At 48.1% G+C, this 17,820-nt stretch overlaps 1 protein-coding gene across 1 annotated transcript; it reads left to right on the top strand.

The window, feature by feature from the left end:
- Positions 1–6,871: 6,871 nt before the first annotated feature.
- Positions 6,872–14,967, top strand: Krt4 (keratin 4). The gene is made up of 9 exons (XM_042698842.1): positions 6,872–7,407; positions 10,452–10,666; positions 11,463–11,523; positions 11,878–11,973; positions 12,741–12,905; positions 13,067–13,192; positions 13,764–13,984; positions 14,214–14,248; positions 14,347–14,967. The coding sequence occupies exons 1-9, from the start codon at positions 6,916–6,918 to the stop codon at positions 14,520–14,522; spliced, it is 1,587 nt and encodes a 528-aa protein (XP_042554776.1). The 5' UTR covers positions 6,872–6,915; the 3' UTR covers positions 14,523–14,967.
- Positions 14,968–17,820: the final 2,853 nt, after the last annotated feature.

Consider the following 17,820-nt stretch of genomic DNA (forward strand, 5'->3'; position numbering starts at 1 on the left):
TGGTTTGGGCTTTGCAAGTGGGGTCTCAAACCCACCCTCCCAACCTACCTGCCTATTGCTGCCATTCCCACCTTCTTTCTCAGGAGCAGAAACAGCCCAGGGGACCAGTTCTTTATACCACTTGATTTGCATATGATTTGCATTTGGAGTGAGGCTCAGATCTGCCCAGGTTTTCTGCTTGGTTGGGAGGTTAGGGGCATCAGCTAGAGTACTGACTTTCTGACCATGGGAAGTAGCAGTCTTGCTATCTTGGCTTCCTTCATCTACTGCCTGTCTGCTGCTGTGAGTCCAGGGAAGATTGGGGGGAGGCATAGGAGGGAGTCAGGAGTGGTTCCCAAAGATCCTCCTACCTCTCCCATCCCTTTTTCCCTAATTCAACTTACAGTCCTGTCCCCTGACTGTGCCTTGTGATGTGTCTCAATAAACAATGAGCTAGCTGGTGGATGGTGGCTGGAGTTTGTCTTACTTGAGGAACTGAAATGTGTTCATTGATCTGCAGTACTGTCTCATGCTCACCATGTCCCAATCACCACCTGGCTGGGAAAAGGCTCCTTGCCTAGTGCAGAGGAGCTTAAAGCTCAGAGGAAGAGAGTTCCCATCTACAGGGAGCCTCAGCTTCTGAGTCTATCACCTTGCCTGTCTGTGTTGCCTGTTGTACACTCATCATTGCTTTGAAGGCTAGGTGGCATGGTTCTGTCAGGGTGGAGATCCTGGCTTCAGAACGATACAGACTCAGGCTTACATTTCAGCTCTACCACTTACTGGCGGTTTGGCTTTCGACAAGTTACTTAATCTCTCTGAGCTCAGTTTCCTCTTCTGTAAAATCTGGGTCATGAGGATAATAGGTGTGAAGCATCTGGCATAAGGGACCTTGTGAAGATTGGGTGCCCTTGCTCCCCTTCCCTAGACTTCTTCTCTTAGAGTCACATAATTTCTCTCTCAGCCCTAATTTTGTGCTTTACTAATCCATTAGTTTGCTGCAGATTTCAGGAGGGGGGGGGGATACTATTGGATGGCCCACTTTCAAGGGAGAAAAATTGAGGCTCCCGGAAGTCAATCCTCATAGGCTCAGCTGTCAAGCTGGTTAGGGGAGGTTAGAGGTGCTTAAGATTGTGATTTCATGCCCTCTTTCCTTTTTTCCATGGAAGCACTCTCTACCCCACCCCTGCTTCCAGGATCCAAGGACTCTCCCTTCATTATGTTCACCTTTTTTTTTTTTTTAGTTGAGTGCTTATGGCTTACACTGATAACCCCAGCTATTTGGGAGGTGGAGATCAGTAGGACTGAGGTTTGAGGTCAGTCCCATGGAAAAAGTTTGCAAGACTCCATCTCAGCTAATAGCTGGGGCCAGTGGCATGGCCCTGTCACTCGATAGTGGTCCAGTGGTCCTGTCAGCTAGACAGGATGTGGAAATAGGAAGGATCAAGGTTCCAAGCCAGCCCAGGCCAAAATGTTCACGAGACTGTCATCTCAACAGAAAAAGCTAGGGGTGGTGGCATATACCTGCATTCTTGGGAGGCATAAATAGGAGGATCATGGTCTAGGCTGGGCTGGGCAAAAAGTGAGACCTGTAAGACTCTGTTTCAACAGCAATCAGAGCTAAAAGGTGTGGAGTTGTGGATCAGGCAGCGGACACTTGCCCTGTAAGCACAGAGCCTGGAGTTCAAACCTCACTACTTTAAAAAAAAAAAGAAAGAAAAGAAAAAAAAAAAGAGAATCACCACCTTTCTTCCTCAGCCTTCCCTCCTGCCCTAAGCCCTCTATCCCAAGCTTGGACCCCATTCCTCAGTCTATATGAAGTAATTTGCCTGGCTGGGCCTTTTACCCTCAGCTCTTCTCTAGTGCCTCCATCTGTCCCTAGAGCCCCCATCCTTCTCCCCATTCTGTAAACACTGCTACTCATGGTAGAAGCCCATGTTCTTTCACCCTGCTTACTACACACACACACACACACACACACACACACACACACACACACACAGAGCAAGCTGAGGGAAAGCCCACATGGTTTTCTGGTGGAAGGGACTCACTTGGTAGTACAATTTTGTGAACACTAGGGCTTTTCTTACAATTGTTTTATTCATCATGACAACCTTTCCAAAAAGGTCTGCTATGCCAGCTCTGAGGCTCAGGAAGCAAGGTGACTTTCTTGAGACCACCCAGCAAGGAAGGTGTGGAGATGGGAGTCCTATCCATCTAATTTCAAAGCTTGGGACTTTATAATGTCTTCTCCTGGTGATTCTGCCCCACACAACAGCTTTTGTCTGTGAGAATCGCAGCCGACCTACCTGCCCATTCTGCAGGCCTGGTCCCTCTCCTTTCTGTCCCTACTCTGTTCCATGATTAAAGTCTTCGTTTGCGTGGCCTGGTCCTCAATAAAGTAAAATGTGATTCTGAGAAACCAATCCTGTATCTTCTAGTTAACTAAAACTAAATAATTGTTAATCTTGTGGCAACCCCAAGTCACATAGTAAGAAAATTCTGATCTGGAACTGTTATCACAATGATTTTATCATCAGAATTGTCAAAAGGTCACAAAACTCTCAAACTGTAGCATGAAAACAAAAAGCTTATATAAGAGAGAACTTCCTGAGTGAGAGAGGCAGAGAGAAGAGAGCCTTTTTGTGGGAAAGATGTGTTCTTCTCATAGGGACCGGAGGCAAGCAATGGAATAAGGTTCTATCTAGCATGGCAGCTGACAGCTGGTCCCACCCCAAGCCCTAGCCCCCTCCCCCATGACCTTTCCTATCTCCCTCTGTGACCTTACTTCCTTTGGCAGCTATCCCAGCCCTGACACGGAGGACTGAGCAGCTGTGGGGTGTGGAGGTGGAGTGGGAAGGTGTGTTTGCCCAGGGCCCTCCAGAGGCAAAATCCCTCTCTTTCAGCCTGGGATTACCCATCCAAGTCCTCTGTCACTCTGGGCCCTAAGCCTGGTGCATGGTGTGGGAACATACCCTGCCTTCTCTGGTTGGGTCAGCGCCTGGCCCTGCTCAGTCACCCAGCCTCTACTATTCTGAGTCATTCTGAGGGAGGCAGAGCCAACAAGAGGATCAGAGATTCTGCCACGCAGAACCTTCAAGAGGGCAAAGAGGCCAGGGTGGGGTTGGCACATCATGACACTAGGATCCTTTCTCCTGGGCCACAGAGAAAGCCCTTCTTGTTCTGGGGAGGTACTAGCAGGAGCTTCTGCAACACAAGCGTTCTCGAGGTGGGGAGGGGGAACACTTCATGTGCACAATCACTGCAGGGCAGGTAAGGCTTTGTCTGGTCAGTCCAGAGGAGGGAACACCATTCCTGTGGCCTACTGGTCTCCCCTAGGACCCCCTGAAGCAACCCCAGGGTCCTTAGGCCCCAAGAACAATCCACATGGGAACCCTGCAAGGATTTCTGAATAACTTGTTGCTGGGCCTCTGAACTCTGCAATGCAATTGCTGTTTTAATTTCAACAAAGCTATGGAGTGGGGGGAATGTTTTGTTCTGTTTTTTTATATTTTTTGTCTTTGTGCCAGTATTGGGGCTTGAATAGAGCCTGAGAGCTGTGACTAGCTTCTTCACTTTCTACTTGAACCACAGCTCCACATCTGGCTTTTTTGTTGGTTGATTGGAAGTAGTGTCCTATGGACTTTTCTGCCCTAGCTGACTTCAAACCAAAATCCTCAGATCTCAGCCTCCTGAGAAGCTAGGATTACAGACACGATCCACTAATGTCCAGCTAAATCTGTGGGTTAGGGGGTGTTTTTTTCTGGGGAGTTGTCCTCTTTTTTTTTTTTTTTTGGTACGAGTACTAGGCTTTAAACTCAGGGCTTGAGCACTGTCCCTTAGCTTTTTATGCTTAAGGCCGGCCCTCTAGTACTTGAGCCACCCACAACTCTACTTCTGGCTTTTTGATGGTTATTTGGAGAAAACAACCTGGTTTGACTCTGGCTTCAAATTGTGATCCTCAGATCTCAGCCTCCTGAGTAGCTAGGATTGCAGGCATGAGCCACCCAAACCCAGCTCAAGCTGTGGGTTTTTACTCTGGCATTAGCTTCCTGATACTTCTTTTTTATTTTTTGCCAATCCTAGGGCTTGAACTCAGAGCCTGAGCACTGTCCATGATGGAGGTCGCAGCACACAGGCCGTTCCTGAGACAGAGAGAGATGAGCCGGGCGCTTGTGGCTCACACCTGTAATCCTAGCTGCTCAGGAGGCTGAGATCTGAGACTCATGCTTCCAAGTTAGCTCAGTCAAGAACGTCCCTGAGACTCTTATCTCTAATTAATCACCCAAAAGCCAAAATTGGAGCTATGGCTCAGCTAGCCTGTAACACAAAAGCTCAGGGACAGTGCCCAGGCTTTGAGTTCAAGCCCCAGGACTGGGCAGAAAAGACCATGAAACTCTTTTTTTTCTCTCTAGGTGTGCCTTCCTTCCTCATATGTCCACTTCCAGCATGAGCCAGAGTGGACACCTGTTGACCAGGGTTGCTAGTGGCCCATAATTCCTTCATCCCAGGTTGCTGGGCCCGTCAGGCGTATTCAGGAGCCCTGTCCTGCCCTTGTGGGTCTGCACAGTAGACAGACTAATTTCACCCAGCCGCAGCTGTGTGGGAGGGAGACCATGAGTTCCCAGTCCTTGGAACCAAGCTGATGTGGGCTCTGCCACATGCTGTGCAAACCTGGGAGCTGCTTCATCTCTCTGAGTGCCCCTGTCACCATTCAAAAGCAGAGCTGGCGGTACCAGCCCAGGAAACCCATTAAGAAGACTGGCTAGTGGGGGCCCTGGCGGCTCATGGCTCACTCCTGAACTCCTGGCTAGTGAAGGAGGCTGAGATCTGAGGATTGAAGTTTGAAGTCAGCCTGAGTAGAAAGTCTGTGAAGCTCTCATCTCCCAATTAGCCAACAAAAAAGGCAGAAAAAGAACTGTGGCTCAAGAGTGCCAGCCTTGAGGGAAAAGAGCCAAGTGAGCGTAGGAGGTCCTGAGTTCAAGCCCCAGTCCTGGTGTGCTCTCTCTCTCTCTCTCTCTTTCTCTCTCTCTCATACACACAAGACTGGCTGACCTGTGTCTATAAGTCGTCTAGCACACAGGCCCAGCTGGTGCTCAAGGATGAGTGCGTGCTTAGCCCCTTCTCTTGGAGATGATGTTGGCTTTGCAATGGTCACCTGCTCTGCTGACTGACATGTCTTTCAGATGTGTGATGTTTGAGCTTCGAACCCTTGCTGTTAACACCCTTTACCCTATCCCTTTACTCCAGGCCAATAGCAAGGAGAGGTCAGCATCTAAGGCAGGTTGAGGGGAGAAGAGGAGGAAAGTACGGGACACAGATTCCCCAGTTTCCCCTTGTAAGTGGCAGTGGAAAGGACCGGCTGGGAAGAGAATGAATGCCTACTGACCTCCCATGTGCCCGGTAGGCCCTCTATAAGGTACTTTGTCTTATCACCTGTGGGGCGGGTCTCTCATTTTATAGATGAGAAGGTTTCAGAGAGGTTAAGTCACCCACCCCAGGCAGTACAGCTAGCTAGTGGCAATGTGTGGAATTTGGACACAACATCATTTATACTCATTGGACAAGAACTTAAGGTTTAAAACTAGGGGATTTTGCACCTAAAAGCATGGCTCTGAGAAGGGGCTCATTGGTTTTACCATTCTGCCAAAGAGATTCCCAGCATCAAACACATTCGGAATTCCTGACTTGAATAGAGAAGTTACTCTGGAGGAAAAAGATGTGCTCTGTTCTGGGGTAACTGAGCAAACCCCAGGACGGCAAAGAGAGTGGTAAGGCCCATGCCATCGGGGCCAGCCTAGAACAGGGTCCTCAAGCACAGCTCAGGCAAGAACTACAGAGACCCGAGAAGCAGTGGGAGGCCTGAGGCAGCAGACAGGGGTTTTACAAGGGAGGATGTGGACCCCTGCTACCCCTCTTCCAGTACCAGCCCTAGTACAAGGCAAGTTGAAGGGAGTCTGGTCTAAGTTCAGGAGACTACCAGAGGCTGCAATACAGATGTCCTCTGTGTGTGTTCATGCGCATGTGCATGCGCGTGAGTGTGTGCCAAGATTGGGGTTTAAACTCAGAGCCTGGTGCTAGCCTTTAGCTTTTTCACTCAAAGTTGGTGCTATATCACTTGAGCCACACCTTTACTTCTGTTTTTTTTTTTGCTGGTTAATTGGAGATAAGAGTCTAACAGACTTTCCTGCCTGAGCTGGCTTCAATCCTCAATCCTCAGATCGCAGCCTCCTGAGAGGCTAGGATTACAGGTGTCAGCTACCAGTGCCTGGCTTCAGATTTCTTTCTTTTGGGCAGGTGCTTGGGGTTAAATACACCCTGAGGAGCCAGGATGACAATGATACAAAGTTTATGTACAGTGCATGAAAGTTTCAAAAGCACTGCATGAATCACAATCTCACTGTGTTCTGAAAAGCAGCGAAGGTAAATATTTGTACAATTTTTATCTTAGGGGTAAAGTGGCTGTGTTCAGAGGGTGACCCGCTCCAAGTGTGCAGACTGAACCCAGGATCATGGGTCCCAGATTCTGTAGCATGACAGGAGGTGCCACAGGGCTGCCTGTCTGGAGCAGGTGAGGTGTGGGCAGGTAATAGGGTGGGGGGGGGGCGGATAGCAGGGCTCAGTCCAGGCAGGGCCAGTGGTGCAGGAGGCGCTGGCTTGGATTTTCCTCAAGGGAAAGGGATGGGATCCAGCAACCTGTGCCCTTCCAGTGACTTCTGTAGGTGTGTTAGTGACAAGTTCAGCAGGGTACAAGAAGCATGGGCCAGTGCCAAAGGCCAAGCCCAGGGATGTTTCAGATTTTTCCCTTTATACCCCTGTAACCAAGCCCTACTGCTCCAACCCATATAAGAGACCCAGACCTAGAGCTCTGGCATTCAGCGGCCTGGCCTCTCTCACCTCTGTTCAACAGCTCACAGCTCACTTCCTTCCTCAGCCATGATCGCTAGACAGCAGTATGTTCGAGGAGGATCTCGAGGCTTCAGCAGCGGCTCAGCCATCGTTGGTGGGGGCAAGCGTGTTGCCTTCAGCTCGGCCTCCATGTCAGGAGGTGCAGGACGCTGTTCCTCTGGGGGTTTTGGCAGCAAAAGCCTCTACAATCTTGGGGGGAACAGGAGTATTTCTTGCAGTGTGGCTGGGTCCCGCCAAGGCATTGGCTTTGGGGGTGCCGGAGGCTTTGGTGCTGGCAGTTTTGGTGTTGGAGGCTTTGGTGCTGGCAGCTTTGGTGGTGGATTTGGAGGCTCCTTTAATGGCCGGGGTGGCCCTGGCTTCCCTGTGTGCCCTGCTGGGGGGATTCAAGAGGTCACCATCAATCAGAGCCTGCTGACTCCCCTCCATGTGGAAATTGATCCTGAGATCCAGAGAGTCCGGACGGCGGAGCGTGAACAGATCAAGACCCTCAACAACAAGTTTGCCTCCTTCATTGACAAGGTGAGTGAGTCCTAGGCCAGAAAAGTTGGGGGCACAGTGCAAACTCCTGAGTTCTAGGATCTCAGACCCTAGCTTGATAAGAGATGGTACTGGGCTTAAACACAGGGCCTGGGCATTGTTACTTAGTTGTTCCCCTCCCCTCCCCAAGGCTGGTGCTTTACCACTTGAGTTACAACTCAAGTGAATTGGAAATAGGGTTGCTGGTTAATTGGAGAGAGAAGTTTCATGGACTTTCTTGCCTGGGCTGGCTTTGAACTGGGATCCTTAGGTCTCAGCCTCCTGAGTAGCTAGGTTTACAGGTGTGAGCCACTGGCACCCAGCCACGAGGTGTTTTTAATGGGGATTGTCCCTGAATTTCTCTAGGACTCAGTTTTTGGCTGCAAAGGACTCTAAATACTCCCAGCTTTCCTTTTTTTTGTCCCTTGGCCGTGGAAGATAGGACGTTCAGAGCAGTTCATTCATGATCAGGTCCCTAGAAAAACTGCCTAGGAAATAGTTCTTTGGCTTTGGTCACCCCAGCTAGAGAGTAGGTTCATAATTCTCCCCGCTTTTCCTCAGGTTTTGGTTTTGGAAACAATATAAACTCCATTAACATATTGTTAACTCTTGGGAACTGTGTTCTGGGAACAGAAGAAAGTCGAGCTGGTTTTGCAAAGGAAAAAGGCACTGAGTTCTGTGGAAGATTCTAGGTGCCCACAGGACCTTAGATCTTCTTCTTTCTCCTGACTCTGGGAAAAATGGCTCCTTTCTGAGGAGAAGGGATAGTTCAGTCTTTCTGTGGTTTCTGGGAAGTTTCTGTAGCCCAACATCCCTTCTTTCCTGTAAGGTCTGGAGATTAATGTTGTGGAGGCTCCATGACAGCTAAGTATGATGGATGATGGTGAAGAGGTCATCCCAGAGCTCTGAGTCACCTACAGATGGGTGACTGTGGGGATGAGTATAGCACCTTACTCTTCACTCCTGGCTAGCCTAGTTCTTGGTGCATCTAAGTCTTAGACCCCTTCAGTATTATGGTAAGATGAAGGGACATGAGAAGGAGGAGAGGAAGAGAAAGGAATAAGAAAGAGGAAAGTATAATATGCATGCATGGGATGTGTCGTGCTCTGTGTGTGTGTGTGTGTGTGTGTGTGATGGAGGACTTGAACTCAGGTGCTATCCCAGAGCTTTTGTATTAAAGACTATTACTTTACCACTTGAACCACAGCTCTACTTTTGGCTCTTTGGTGGTTAATTTGGAATAAGAGTCTCATGGAATTTCTTGCCCAGGCTGCCTTCATACCAGGATCCTGAGATCTCAGTCTCCTCACTAGCTAGGATTATAGGTATGAGCTAGCAATGCCAGGTCATGAAAATATTCTTATGAAACTCTTGTTTTTTAATATATATTTTTGTTGTAAAGATACTGCACAGAGGGGTTACAGTTACATGAGCAAGGTAATGAGTCTATTTGATATCGAGCATTGTTAACCCCTCCTTTGTTTTTCCCTTACCATCCCTTTCCTCCCCACCTCCCCAGCTCCTCCCTCCCCCTCCAAGTTGTAAAGTTCGTTTTCAACATACTGTCTTGTACATCTCACTGTTACAATGGATCAACCTGTATCCTTATTTCAGCTTTTTGTTATTTCCCTTCCCCTCCCCAAATTAGAAAAATGTATATACAAGATGCAGGGCACTAACATCAAATACAGTGACAACGGGGGTTATACTATGGGGGAAGAAACAAAAAAAAATCACATACTACATTATAAGTACTTTCTTGCTGTTCTTTTTAATGTAATATGAAACTCTTTGTATGTACAATTTAATATATGCCACTAAAAAAGAAAAAACAGAAGGTCTTTTTTAAAAAAAAGTCCTAGGCCCCTTAGCCGAGAGCTGGTGGCTCACGCCTGTAATCCTAGCTACTCAGGAGGCTGAGATCTGAGGATTGTGGTTCAAAGCCAGCCCAAGCAGGAAAGTCTGTGAGACTCTTATCTCCAATAAACCACTAGAAAACCAGAAGTGGCACTATGGCTCAAGTGGTAGAGTGCTAGCCTTGAGCTGAAGAGCTGAGGGACAGCGCCCAGGCCCAGAGTTCAAGCCCCACAACCGACAAAAAAAAAGTGCTAGGCCTCTTAGATACATGGGACAAGAATGACTGGCCCTGGAATAAACAGAGTGATTATATGTACTCTTCTCACAACTTTGAATAAATTCTTATTGATGTCAGGTGCTTTATTGTGATGCTAGATAGACAGACAGATATAAAAGCAAGACTAAAGGATCTTCATGCTTCCTTGTCTCACCTCAGCTCACCTCATCTCATCTCACTTTCTGGGTTCAGAAGGGAATCAACCTCTGAATTCTGAAGCATAGATTGTGGGATTGTCTGCTAAGCTGCTTTCTTGCCTAGACTGGCTGAGTCTTTTCAGAGAGAGAGGAGGTCCCAAAAGTCCCTGGCAGGCTGGATCTAGCTGAGACTCAGAATCTGTTAGGCCTTGGTTGTAAATACCTGTACCCAATCATGCCCAGAAGCATTAATAAGAAAGTTTATTTTCAAAGTCTCTGCTGAAGGCTGGGGATACAGACCATTGGTAGAGGGCTTGTTTAGCACGTATAAGGCCCTGGATTCCAGCTCCAGCACTGCAAAAATGTGCATAGTGAACTTACTATTTTTTTTTCTTTGCCTTGAGTCAGGATCACTTGAATGCCAGAGGTTTCAGACTATGACTGTAGCTACTGGTTCCAAAGAATGGATGATTTTTTTAATAGAAGTTTCATGTTCTTCTCTAATAGCTCACCCAGGGGGTTGTGGATTCCTGCAGTCAGGGAGCCAGTCTTTCTGCACTGCTGGGCCCTCTGCTCTGTTCTCCACAGTCCATGTGGCCCATTTGCTGCTATGGGCTGAGGAGCGGGGCCATTGAGGTTACCCTATTGGATGATAACTCTACTTGTGTGGTTTTAGGTATACTGGTTTCCTGGATTGACTGGGTTGGTGTTACCTTGTTGGCAATCCTGATAAGCTTTAGTTCCTCACTGGTTCGCTTGTGTCTTGTTCAACACAGGTGCGGTTCTTAGAGCAACAGAATAAAGTCCTGGAGACCAAATGGAGCCTCCTCCAGCAGCAGACGACCACCTCATCTCCAAGAAACCTGGATCTGTTCTTTGAGACCTACATTAGTGCCTTAAGGAAGCAGCTGGACACCTTGGGCAACGACAAAGGGCGCCTACAGTCAGAGCTGAAGATCATGCAGGACAGTGTGGAGGACTTCAAGACCAAGTATGTGGAAGGAAGGAAGGGATCTTTAACATCTCTGCCTGGATGGCCCAAACACCCCAGCTCTACTCTAATGCCTTAGAATCTCAGGCTCTGAAGAAATCTCCGGGGGTCAGGAAAAGTCTTCTAGTCTGACCCTCGTACCCATATTTTATGGGGCCATCCTGTTTTCATGAAGTCAAGTTTAATAATCACAAATTGCCCCAAACATAAATTTACTGTTAGATTCAGGGAGCATGTCTGCCACACACACCGTATGAGGAGCTCGCGGAGTACTGAGGCAGATGGGATCAGTTTGAATATTGATTTCTCACTCATTAGCTATATGACTCTGGGGAGTTGCTTAACATCTCTGAGCTTCAGTTTTTTTAAATCTTATTTTTTATTTTAAAATTCTTTTTATTACCTTTAAGTAGCTGTACAGAGGGATTTCACTCCAACATGCTACTTTCTTCATGAGTACAGTGTATCTTGATCAATGTCACCTCCCATCCATGTTCTTTCCCATCCCTCCCAACCCCCTCACCTCCTCAAGATTTGTGGTTCCATACTCACATATGTACATGGAATATTATGACTGTGTTATCCCGCCATTCCTTTCCCTTTCTATCTCCATTCTTTTTTTTTTTCTTGGTCATGGAGCTTGAACAGGGCCTGGGGGCTGTCCCTGAGTTCACTGAACATGGGAAGTAGAGCTTAATTACCTAGATATCTCCAAATAGATATTTAGGAATACGTAGCAGAGATTTCAGAAGCGCTAGCTCACCGTGGGCTTTGCCATTTCCTTTCTGTCCTTTAGGTATGAAGATGAGATCAATAAGCGGACGTCTGCAGAGAATGACTTTGTGGTTCTCAAGAAGGTAAAGATGGATCAAGAGCCCCAGGTTCCCCCCGTGGTTGAAGATCATTCTTGGCTTGGCTTGGTCCATTTTGGCCTTGGTCCTTGTCTGCTTTGAAATGAATTTCATTTGTTACTATTCAGACCTGGGCAGTCAAAGGAAGTGGGTGAGGTGACAGTCCAAGTTCTAAGGAGTTAAGATGGGGAGGAAACCCTGTCCGGACAATCAACTTCCATGTGTTCATATGGATTTAGGTGCAGAAGATACCAAATAATTGTCACCTGGTGTGGTGTAGCCTTTCCTACTAGATATTGATCAACACCTTCTCTGTCCCCATTGTGAGTCTTGCCTGTTGTCTCTCCTCTTCCTCTGCAGGATGTTGATGCCGCCTACATGACCAAGGTGGAGTTGGAGGCCAAGATGGATGGTCTTAATGATGAGATCAGCTTCCTGAGGGTCCTCTATGAAGCGGTGAGGAGTCCACCCACAGAGGAGAAGGGGATCCCCATTTACAGGGCTGCAGAAAGAGCTTGGGATACACAGTTCTTAGAAAGATCCCCAGCTCTCTTGACAATGTCATGGACAGAGGGGGCTGAAGTGAAGTGAGGTTCAACAGGGAGCTTCTCAAAACCAGGTCCTGTCTACTTATTGATTTTTTGGTACCAGTCCTGGGGCTTGAACTCCGGGTCTGGATGTTATCCCTGAGCTTTTGTGCTCAAGGTGAGCACTCTACTAGAGTCATAGCTCCACGTCTGGCTTTTTGGGTGGTTCACTGGAGATAAGAGTCTCAAGGACTTTCCTATCCAGGCTGGATTTAAACCATGATCCTTCTGAGTGCACCACCAGTACCTGGCAACCAGGTATTGATTTAAAGAAGTGATTAGAGCCAGATATATCAAGGGATAGAATCCATTGCTGCTTACCATTTTTTCTGGAGGAATGGGCTCATTCCATTTCCTTGTATACGGTATTCCCAGCACCCTCCACACTAGACACGTAGCGCTTGTGGTGGCTCTTGCGTGGGAGTTGGAAAAGGTGAAAAACCTTGCTTTCTGTTTGGAGATGTCCCTTCCCTCATTTCTACTTAGAGTTTTCCTTTTTTCCCTTTTCTTTTAAATTGGGAACGCCATCTCTGTTCCCTCTGACTGGTGTCATAGCCATATCATGATGATAGGAGTCTTTTGCCAGAGCTCAGGGAGAGTCTCCTGGGGGGCTGATGTGAGACATTTTCCTTGTAGGAGCTGTCCCAGATGCAGACACATGTCTCTGACACCTCTGTGGTGCTCTCCATGGACAACAATCGCAACCTAGACCTGGAAAGCATCATTGCTGAGGTCCAGGCCCAGTACGAGGAGATTGCCAAGAGAAGCAAGGCTGAAGCTGAGGCCCTGTATCAGACCAAGGTGGGTGATGGGGTGACTCAGGAGATGAGGGTGGCTCTAGATTTTGCCTTTAATGTCTGTGAATGCGATCATCAGCTTCAGTCCTGGAGCCATCAGAGATGAGTGGATCGTCTTACCCTAAAGGTCTTGACTCCTGACTTCCTGTTTTCCTTCTATCTTAGGTCCAGCAGCTCCAGACATCAGTTGACCTACATGGTGACAACTTGAAGAGCACTAAGAATGAGATCTCAGAGCTCAACCGGATGATCCAGAGGCTGAGGACTGAGATTGAGAATGTCAAGAAGCAGGTAAGTGTTACCTCCTCCAAGCTTAGGTTCAGGGTAAGGGGCCCCTGGCAGATGGCTGCTGTGGTGGACAAGCAGATAAACCCTGTATTGCAAGCCCCTTGAGCCCATGACGCAGATCACATTTGGATATTCTCAACAGCATCCTCATTAATGTCACATAGCAGTTTCTGGACCTTCACTGGGTTTGGCTTATTTATTTATTGCCAGTACTGGGGCTTGGACTAGGGCCTCACACTCCTGCTGAGCATTTTTTTCCTTCAAAGCTGGTACTCTACTACTGGAGTCACATCTCCACTTCCAACTTTTTTCTGGTTAATTGGAGATTGTCTGCTCCAGGATCCTCAGATCTCAGCCTCTCAAGTAGCTAGGATTACAGTGGTCAGCCACCTGCATCCAGCCTGCTTCTCTTTTTCATCACTGTAGTGGAGACATTGGTAGGTTCTGCCTGGAGTTGGGGAAGGTAGGGAGAAGAGCAGGCAGAATCTTGACATATCAACCCCAGAACAGGGGACAGGCATAGAGATCTTGGCAGGAGGACACTGATGAGGCCTGTTGATGCCTTTGTCCACAGTGCCAGACTATCCAGGCATCTGTGGCTGATGCAGAGCAGCGCGGGGAGCTGGCTCTCAAAGATGCCTATAGCAAGCGCACAGAGCTGGAGGCTGCCTTGCAGAAGGCCAAGGAGGAGATGGCCCGGATGCTGCGGGAGTACCAGGCACTTATGAGTGTCAAGCTGGCTCTGGATGTGGAGATAGCTACTTATAGGAAGCTGCTGGAGGGCGAGGAGTGCAGGTAAGGGGGAGGCAGGGAGGGGAACATGGGATGCAGAGTTTGGGCCTCTGCTGGGATGTTTGCTCTAGCACTGTGCTGGTGTATCAAGAACCAGGATGGGGTAGCAAATGGTTCATGCTCAGGCCTTAGGATCTGGCCACTCAAGTCTGGGAAAGGTGCATCAGACTTGCGTAATGACCAAAGTGTAGCTCTGGGCTTGTTATGGCTCATGGTTCTCTTCTCCTTACAGGATGTCTGGGGAATGCCAGAGTGCTGTGAGCATCTGTAAGTACCTCTGCCCCTACCATGGTCATCTGCTCACCCTGGTCTGGGCCAAGGGCCTCTGGCACAGTGTGAGTAACTGTCCTTTGCCTTTCTTGCAGCGGTAGTCGGTGGTAGTGTCAGCGCTGGAAGCATTGGTGGAGGATTAGGAAGCTACTCTGGATTTGGCCTGGGTAGCGGCTTTGGTTCTGGCTCTGGAAGTGGTTATGGATTTGGTAGCCATTCCAGCAGTAAGATCATCTCTTCTTCCACCCTGACCAAGAGGTCCCAGCGATAGAGAAGATGAGGCGCTGTAGGCCCCTGTGTCCAGCCCAGCCCTGATGTCTTTGTGCTTCCTTCATTTCACTTGTACCCTTTCTGCTGTTCATCCTGCCAGAGATGGGCCACTCTGCCTTGGGCTTGCTCTGCTCCAGGACAATCCTCTTGGCCGGAATGTGGACTCTGCCCTCTTGGAGTTTGGTAGTTTCTTCTCCATTTAGGACTGGTGATTTCCCCTGGTGTGAGAGGAGGGCTGTCAGCTTTGACCTCCCATGCATAGAGAAGAAATGACCAGACCTGTCAAGATCATGTATGTCCTCTCATAGCTCCATCAAACCATAGCTATGCATCGATATTAACCAAACTCAGTCCCTATCACCTGGCAGCAACTGGCTCTGAAAGGTTAGGATGAGAACGTCTTAGTGTTCTGCTCAGCTCCGCTTGTTCCCTCTGTCCTCCAATAAAATGCTTTTATCATTCAGTCTCAGCAACTGTCTTTGTTCACTGGGGGGGGGGGGGAAGACTTTCTTGTGACACATCCAAATAATTTAGTGCAGATGGACACTGTATGATTGAGGGGGGCAGTTTATCTAAAGGATCTGTCTATACTGGTCAAGTCATCTACTAACTTCAAGTTACACAGATCATTGAACACAGAAGATTAGTGGAGGGAACATGGAGACTACTCGTAGGGTAAGGTATCTAGATTCAAGAGACAATCAACAATTTATCAAAGAATGTTTATTACAGGGCAACCAGAGCATCTCAATGCTGAGTCTAGAGGGTACCTGGAGGGGATGGCCAATATGTAAAGGTATGGGATGTCTGCCAGCTGCAAGGAAGGGAGTCAGAGGTCTCAACTGGATATAGAACAAGAGGTTATGGACTCAGGGGAGAAAGCTCATGTTTGGGGATTTTGCAAGGCCTCCCTATTTTTATGGAATTGCACACATGGGACTATATCCCCAGAAGGCTTTTAGGAACCAGATCTAAGAACCAGCAAGGCCACAGGTGGTAGATGGAGGAACATCAGCTTGTTCCCTGTCTGAGAGGTGTTGCTTGCTTCCTGCTTTTTGGCATGTGGGGTGAGTGGTGTGGTGATGTTTGGGCATTGCTCAGTCCCTGAGTGGAGGTAGGAAGGATGGTGGAGCCAGAGATGGGAAGCTTCCTGACTGGTCGAGGAGAATGATGGAGGTGGAGAGGGAAAGCCTCTTGATTGGTCAGAGAGAATGGTGGAAATGGAGAGGGGAAGCTTCCTGATTGGGCAGGAGGAATGGTGGATATGGGGAGGGGAAGCTTCCTGATTGGTCAGAGAGAATGGTGGAAGTGGAGAGGGGAAGCTTCCTGACTGGGCAGTCCTGGAGATTGTGCTTCATGTGGTACATTGCCAAAGTGAGGAGTGGACATTTAGATGGGGAGTGAGGTTGGGACTAACTTTTGAGAATATGTTGTTTTTATGCTGGAGCAATCCTAAAATTTCCAGAGCAATCTTCCCTGTTTTAGAAGCAGATTGTTGAGCCTGAACTTAGTCCCTCTTCTACAGGTGCAGGGCAAAGCCTCTTGCCTGCAGGGAGTCCATTCATCTCCAGTCCTCAGTGCATTGTCTGTGTGTCTGATTGTACAGACAGGAGGGGAACAAGGTTTGCCACTGATCGGCAGGCTTCAAGCAGACCCTGCGGCAGGCTTGGAGCTGACTTCTCTTTGGGAAAGCGGAGACAGAGCAGCAAGGGTTAATCTCTTGATCCTGATTTCTGGCAGGAGGAACAGAGACTAGGCCAGAGGGCCCTGATGCCTCCATTGTCTATGCTGGGCTCCCTGCCTCTTGTGCATGCACATGCATGTGAGAACAGGAAGTTTGCAGCCTTTGCAGCCAGTCAGACAGCTTTGATTTCTTCCTCCGTGTACCTCTCCCCTGGGAAAATGCTCAGTTGGCTCTCTGTTGGGTTTCTGTGGTGAGGAGGAGGAATTAAGGGTTGAAAGAGGAGTGGGGATTCTCAGAAAGCTGCAGGTGGTGATAGACCCCATTGCTCACATCCCTGGGTGTGAGGGTGTGGGAGTGGCCAGTCCAGGGGCTGTGTGTGGGGTCTAAGGACTCTGTAGTTGCTCTTAATGATTTACCTGGCCAAGCTTGCTGCAGATGAGATGTGTGTAAGTGTGGATCAGAGCCAACATGATTGTACTTGCAGGCAAGGGGCCATGTGGGTGTATTTGTTTTTTGTTTATACAAGAAGACTCCTCTTTTGCAGTAAAGAGAAAACCACTCATGTTGGCCCCTATTTCCAGAGTTGTCTAGGGAGGTGATTTTGGATACAGAAGTAGCAGGCTGAGGGGAAGAAGCCATTTGAGTACTCTTCCAAGTTTTTGCCATGTTGAACGTGGAGACTGACCATCTATCTCTTTATTCGTGAAGAGAAGGCTGAGTGTGTAGAGTGTTGCCATAAAGAGTCTGGGTGGTGCTGGGAGCCCAGGACCCAGGCTCTGCTCCTGGCTGACTTTGTGCCAAGGCAAGATGGTGCTCCTTCTCTCTGTGTGTGTGTGTGTGTGTGCGAGCGCGCACTCGAGTACGCACATGCCAATCTTAGGGCTTCAATTCAGGGGCGAGGTGCCCCTGAGCTTTTTTTTTTTGCTCAAGGCTATCACTTTACCACTTGAGACACAGCTCTACTTCTGTGTTTTTGATGCTTAATTGTAGATAAGAGTCTTACAGACTTTCCTGCCCAGGCTGGGTTCAAAGCACAATTCTCAGATCTCAGCCTCCTGAGCGTTTAAAATTACAAGCATGAACCACTGGTGTCTGGATCACCTATAATTAAAAAAAAAAAAACACATCTGTTGTAGATTTGATCTTCAAAACTTTGGAGAAGGTAGATGAGCAGCTAGATAAGCTAGGAGGGGGCTTACTGGAGAAAGGATTTTTGAGTACCTTTTGCTAGTTGTTTCATTCATTCATCCATTAATCCACCCATCCACTAACCCATCTATCCATCTATTCTTGTATCCATCCATCCATCCATCCATCCATCCACGTATCCACTTACTCATGCATGCATGTATCTTTCCACTCCCTCCTATTCATTCTTTTACCCAGCACACCAGCCTATGAATTCTTCAAGCATAAGGACCATGGCTCTATTTATCTTGATATTCAGGAGCCTCTGTACTCATCTTACAGCCACTGTTTAACAAAGGTTGATGAAATGAATGGTCAGATGTTCACTGCCTACTCTATATCAGGTGATGGGAACCCAAATAGAAGCAAGGATTAGATGTACTTTAAGGAGACATGATAGATGGTCATGACTAGATGCAAATAACTT

The sequence above is a fragment of the Dipodomys spectabilis genome, unplaced genomic scaffold (assembly GCF_019054845.1).
Source record: "Dipodomys spectabilis isolate Male_0828 unplaced genomic scaffold, ASM1905484v1 ptg000234l, whole genome shotgun sequence".
Lineage (NCBI taxonomy): Eukaryota > Metazoa > Chordata > Mammalia > Rodentia > Heteromyidae > Dipodomys > Dipodomys spectabilis.

What these genes read in the sequence shown, in the direction of transcription:
- Krt4 (XM_042698842.1), top strand. Translation starts at nt 6,916, where the DNA reads ATGATCGCTAGACAGCAGTATGTTCGAGGAGGATCTCGAGGCTTCAGC. An exon ending in AGGCCCTGTATCAGACCAAG is followed by an intron (nt 12,906 to 13,066) that starts GTGGGTGATGGG and finishes CTTCTATCTTAG; the next exon opens with GTCCAGCAGCTCCAGACATC. An exon ending in CCAGAGTGCTGTGAGCATCT is followed by an intron (nt 14,249 to 14,346) that starts GTAAGTACCTCT and finishes CCTTTCTTGCAG; the next exon opens with CGGTAGTCGGTGGTAGTGTC.